At 36.5% G+C, this 6,000-nt stretch overlaps 1 protein-coding gene across 1 annotated transcript; it reads left to right on the top strand.

The window, feature by feature from the left end:
- The first annotated feature begins 425 nt into the window (after positions 1–425).
- LOC100798240 (protein ENHANCED DISEASE RESISTANCE 4) lies at positions 426–5,631 on the top strand. The gene is made up of 5 exons (XM_003548447.5): positions 426–1,095; positions 1,318–3,541; positions 4,151–4,211; positions 4,297–4,520; positions 5,214–5,631. The coding sequence occupies exons 1-5, from the start codon at positions 981–983 to the stop codon at positions 5,266–5,268; spliced, it is 2,679 nt and encodes an 892-aa protein (XP_003548495.2). The 5' UTR covers positions 426–980; the 3' UTR covers positions 5,269–5,631.
- The last annotated feature ends 369 nt before the right edge of the window (positions 5,632–6,000 follow it).

The following is a 6,000-nucleotide window of genomic DNA, read 5'->3' as shown; positions in this document are numbered from 1 at the left end:
TAATTATTAAATCAATTTGACTAAAAATAATAATAATAATAAATCTGTGTGAAATTAACAATTGTACAATAATTACAGCAGAATTTATTTTAAAATATTAGAAATAATAATTTCACTTTAAAATTAATTTTGAATAAAAATGTTTTTTTAGAAAAAAAAAACCCTTGCTTCTTCTTTTTGGTTTCGTACTACCCTAATGAGGACTTTATGTTTCCCGTTATACATCATGTATCCCAGAAGTTTTAATCCTTTGGATTAATTCAATCAAAACTTAGTTACACCAATTTATATTGGAAGATTGAATTTAGATATTTCTCTAGTAAACTCAATTTGTGTTGTGAAGTGTTAGCTGAGTTACACCAATTTGTTAAGTTTGCTTCTTTTGGTTATTAACTTATTATAGACAGTTAGACACAATTATTTTAGTTTTGTATTTCTCCTTGAAGCCCAACTAACACCACCCCTTATTACAACCTTGAACAATATCTTACTATATTACTATTATTATATGATAGTCTCTCTCTCTAAAGCTGTGATTTTTTTTCCAGTAACTCTGAAATGGAATGAAAGGATCAATTTTGCTAAGTTCTAAGATTCCCAAAGGAAATTTTGTCCCCACTGTGCTTCTCTTCATCCCTTTTTCGGTTTTTGGTCTCATGCTGTTTGGATTCTGAGAAAAAGACCAAGAAAACCCAAAAGGGAAATCAGCACCAAAAGAAAAAGCACAAAACACCCTCTCTCTCTCTCTGTTTTTTTTTTTTTTTTTTCTCTGTGTGTCTTCCTTCCTCGCCCCACAACCTTGTTACTTCATTTTCTGACGTTGTTGTTGTTTTTTCCAAGAAGCCAAACACTTCCTTTTGGACCTCTACGTGAAAGTTCTACATTAATAATATTTCTTCTTCTTTGTTTGGTTATGGTGCTTGGTTACACTTAGAGGTCCTTTGTGTGTTTGTGTTGTGTATTATCTCTCAGTTTCAGCAATGGAGGACTCAACCAAGTTGCGTTTGGTGCGGTGCCCCAAGTGTCAAAATGTTCTTCCAGAGCTTGCCAATTACACTGTTTATCAATGTGGTGGTTGTAACACTGTTCTTCGAGGTACCCTTTCTTCATCTCCCTCTCCTTCTTCAATTTAGCATAAGGTCTGTTTTGATTTAATGTGCTTTAGAGTTTTTTTGTTTGTGTTAACTGTATTGAGACTTTAGTGTTTTTGGTTTGGTGAAGTTAGGATCTTTTGTGTTCAAAGGTCAAAGCATGAAAAGGGGTTGGAAATTCTGATTTCTTATTATGGTTTCCACTTTTTTTTTATTCCCTTTGTAGGAAAGCCTAAAGGTTCTGAAGGTGGTGGTAGGTTGTGGCAAGCCTCAGATGAGGAACAAGGTGGGGGAGATCAAGACGCATCAGGAAGTTTCTTGAGGAAAGGGGTAGTTGATTTGAGTGATAATTCAGATGTTGATGTTAGGTCTAGTGGTGGTTCCTCCAGGGAGGGTCAAAGAAGGGATTTGAAGAAATCAAATAAAGGACATGAGAGGTTTTTGGATGATTCTAGAGATGGGGATGAGAAAGGGGTTTTGGAGGATGGTTTTAATGTCAATAAGGACAAAAGGGGTAAGTCAATTGGAAGGGAGCAGCAGGAGCAGAAGACTCACATGGGAGGGGACCAATTCTATGGGAGAATGTCTAATTTGCCAATTGGGGAAAGAGGTGAGATGGAGGGGTTTTGGAGAAAGCCACAAGCAGATATGGAGGATGTGAGATTTGCCACTCTGAATTATCCCGACGAGGGATCTTCAAATAGCTATTCCAGTTTTTCTTACAATTATGGGGAGCAATGGAGGAATTACAAGGACATGGATGGTGTCAGTAGGGTTCAGCACCTTGAGCAAGATCGAGCCGAGATTCTAAGGAAGCTGGATGAGTTGTCCAACCAGTTGAACAAGTCTTGTGAGGTGGTTAGTAACCCAAAAGAAAAGGTTCTTCCTGAGGGAAAGATGGTTCCTCCAGATCCTTTTAGTGGCCCTGAAACTCGGTTTCCAGATGGATCATCAGCGATGAACAGGTCCTCAAGACAATTCTTTGGCCCTACTAGTAATAAACATATGGCAGGTTCCCCTTATTTTAATTATCAAGATCCATATGCTTATAGAAGTGGTCATGAAATGGCTATGCACAACTTCTACCCTTCTATGCATAATCCCAATTATGTTCCTGGATATGGGGATCCTTTTGTATCTGAGATGATGAGAGGTTCACATCCTTTACCCCGTCAGTTCCCGCAACAACCAATGCACCCCTACTTTCCTGGACGCTATACTGATACTGGTCCAGATTCATATGATGCATGTGCACAGAATGCTATGCTTCACCCACCTTCTTGCCCATGTTTTCGTTGCTATGACAACAAAAGAAGAGGTCCAGTGCCGGCACCTGCTGCATTCGGTAACAGCAGATTCCCTCATACCCCAAATGATTCTATGCTATACCGTCATGAGATTCCAGGGGCAGTTGGTCCACATGTTCATAATGCTAGAACTGCCATTCCTGCTGTGAGTTTGCATGAAAAACAACTGCATACAAGATGGCCCAGAGACTACAATTCTGAGATGGGTGGATTTGTTGGAAGCCGTCCTCGAAAAGTAGTGCCTGGTAGTGGTGGTCGTCATTGCCTTCCTATAGCTGGTGGTTCTCCTTTCATCACATGTCATATTTGCTATGAGTTACTGCAACTGCCTAAAAAGACACTGGTCATGGTGAAAAATTGTCAGCAAAAAATGCGATGTGGAGCTTGTTCTTCAGAAATAAAATTTGCTGTCATCGATAAGAAGCTAGTTTTTTCTCCTCATTCACAAACAGAGGAAACTACCACATCCACGAGAGTTGATGATGCCACTAATGAGGTTGTGAATAGTCGTGTATTCCATGCCCGTGGTGATGTGAACACGGGTGCTGCAAACTTCTCGTCTGATGATTATTCTGGTTATGATTTTCATTCAGTTGATAGAGAATCTCCTGTGCTGGCTGCAGACCCAAGCTTGAACTCTACCAAGTCCCGGGAGAGGCAAAGTTTCCATTCTTCATCTCCCAGTACTTCTAATGATGAAAATAGTTCTGAGGTTATGGCTGCTCCAAGTGAAGCTCTTAAGTCCATTCATCAACCGACTAAAGCCTCTCAGTCTTCACCTGGTGGTTCATTTAATAATGCTGTAAATCGATTAGGGAAAGGAAACCAAAGTAGTCGGTCAGATCAAGAGACGGAAAAAATAGAAAAGAATGCCTCAAGGCAGAATTCTTTGAAAGAGCTAGTGCTTGCAACTGAGATGGATGTCATTGATTATTCTAACAACGGGATCTCCCAGGATTTGGGTGATGCAAGCGGAGAACATGATCATCCTAGATCTAGCAAAAGGGGTGAATCATTTTTAGCAAACATTATCAAGAAAGATAATGAAAAAAATAATGTTACTGTAAACGGACAGCCCATATCAGATTGCATGATTAAGAAGGCTGAAAAGCTAGCTGGACCAATCCAGCCTGGGAATTACTGGTAAGTATTATGCTTTACTGTCCCAAAGCTTATTTAGTTCTTTGCTTTGGTCCATATATAAATAAGCAAAGATTTTGAAATTAGACATTCTCCCATAGAATTGGCAAAGATTTTGAAATTTAGTTCTACTAAATTGGCAAAGATTTACCCAGGCTGGACAAATCTTTGCTTACTTGTTATAACTCTTGCTTTGGTCCATAGAATTTGCCAATTGGCAAAGATTTGTCCAGGCTGGATTTTGAAATTAGACATTCTCCCATTGATTCTACTAGCTGTCCATATATAAATAAGCTTTGGTCCATATATAAATAAGCAAAGATTTTGAAATTTAGTTCTTTGCTTTGCTTATTTATATATGGACCAAAGCTTTCTAAAATTGCATTGATAAAATTTATCAAATTATTTAATGCAGTAGAATCAGTCAAGTTCTTATCATATGCAGTGTGTTCATTGACAAAATAACATTAAATTTGATAGTTTCACTTTTACATGTCTTTTACATATCATTTTGGGAAGAGTTATAACAGCTTAGAAGAAAAGTCTTAAATTTTATACCGATTGCTTATATAGTTTAGTAATTGATTTGCCTATATAATTTTGCTTCCTCAGGTATGATTCTCGAGCTGGATTTTGGGGTGTCATGGGTGGACCATGTCTTGGAATAATTCTGGTAAGTTATGCTAGTCTGGCACACTCCATTTCTCACATGCTTATATGCTGATCAATATAAATTAATCTGTTAGTTTCTCTTGCAGCCATTCATAGAAGAGTTCCGGCATCCAATGCCAGATAAATGTGCTGGTGGAAATACTGGTGTTTATGTAAATGGTAGAGAACTTCACCAAAAAGATTTAGATTTGCTTTCTCGTAGAGGACTTCCTCGTGATAGCAATAGATATTATATTGTTGAGATTTCTGGGAGAGTCCAGGACGAAGACACAGGAGAAGATCTGGACAGCCTTGGCAAACTTGCACCAACGTAAGTGCCGAGTTTCTAATGATTTTGTTCCATTTATCTAATGATTGACTACCTCTTTTGTCTTAGTGCCCTTCTGTTTCTTTTTATTACTTGAAGATATTAAAATGTTGGTTCCCTATATTAACAACCCATGCTTGTTTTACCTAGCAGTCAATGTATTGACTATTGCATGTCGTCTTGAGCCTATAGATTAGGAGGATTTTTTCCACATATCTGTTTGTCTCTTTTAGATATTTTGACTTGTAGAGGATTCCTAGGTTAGTAAGCAAACAATGCAAATCAATATGAATTTATCTGGTATGGGGGTGCATGATTTTGTAACAAGCAGTCACAAGGGTTATTTATTTGGATCATTTTGGTGTGCTGCAAGGAGGAGGATATGCTTAGGTTGTTGGTTCCACTGCATTATTTGTTGAAGATTTTAAGTGGAAATGAATAAATAAATAAATAAAGAGTTCTCAACAGTTGGATTTTTGGAACAAGTTTTGTAGGAGTAATTTCTTATTACATTTATGATGCTTATTCATATAAAGATCAATCTGTCCAGTACTTGTTATTTCAATTCAGGATTATCAATTTGATGATTCAACGTATGTTTTCTTAAATAATTTTCTTCTCATTACATAATTTACTAATCTTTAAGAACCTGCAGTTAGGATAGTTGTTAATCCTCTTGTGTTTACAATTTGACAGAGTGGAGAAAGAAAGGCGTGGATTTGGCATGAAAGTACCCAGAGCAGCTGCATAATACAAGTGTAGAAATAAAATTTCTTCTGAGATTTGAGAAGATCTTTGTTTCACCCTTCCACAGATTTGGAAACATTTTTTCGGATCAGATCACGGGAAATTTTTGAAATCTTTTCATGATTTTTACTAGAATTTATTCAGTCTGCTGCCAAGGTCCAAACCATTTTCCACGTGGCTTGCATAGATTATATACATGATATGTAAATTTGTCATTCTTGTACTATAAATTTTTTGTCATAAATGGTTTACCAAAAAAAGCATAAACAATTTTTTGCTCGCAATCTTGCTTGTGGTCCAGAATCGGATGTGGAAAACAATGTAACGTATTTCTTGATCGATCGGTATGTAGTCAAATATTTTTTTATGAACCATAGCACTTGTATTTTTGTTTTGACAAAATAGTAGTTGTAATTTAATCAGCCGCAATAACAAGTAACAAATTGACACCTCTAGATTCTATTAAAAACAACTTTAAATAAAAAAAAACCATTTGGAATATGAAATTGTATTTTTAAATTGTTTTTTATGCTTGTCTTTTTATAGTAAATTGTTACATAACATAAATTTAGTTCTACTTGATTTTGGTTCTTTTAGTTTAATTTTGGGCTGTTATGAATGATGAATTGTTATCCACCATAAGCCACTGTACTTTGAAAATATATCTTAACTACTTCATATTTATTTAGTCCCCACGAATCTCGTTATACATAGCCAATAATCACAAGTTCGACCA

Source organism: Glycine max, chromosome 16 (assembly GCF_000004515.6).
Source record: "Glycine max cultivar Williams 82 chromosome 16, Glycine_max_v4.0, whole genome shotgun sequence".
In the NCBI taxonomy this organism is placed as follows: domain Eukaryota; kingdom Viridiplantae; phylum Streptophyta; class Magnoliopsida; order Fabales; family Fabaceae; genus Glycine; species Glycine max.
Note: the sequence above shows the minus strand (reverse complement) of the source record. Positions and strands in the feature narration are given on the sequence as shown.

Excerpts from the sequence above, each read along its gene's own strand:
- LOC100798240 (XM_003548447.5), top strand. The coding sequence starts at position 981 with ATGGAGGACTCAACCAAGTTGCGTTTGGTGCGGTGCCCCAAGTGTCAA. Across the intron at positions 1,096-1,317 it reads TTGTAACACTGTTCTTCGAG|GAAAGCCTAAAGGTTCTGAA; the intron begins GTACCCTTTCTT and ends TTCCCTTTGTAG. Across the intron at positions 4,521-5,213 it reads CTTGGCAAACTTGCACCAAC|AGTGGAGAAAGAAAGGCGTG; the intron begins GTAAGTGCCGAG and ends ACAATTTGACAG.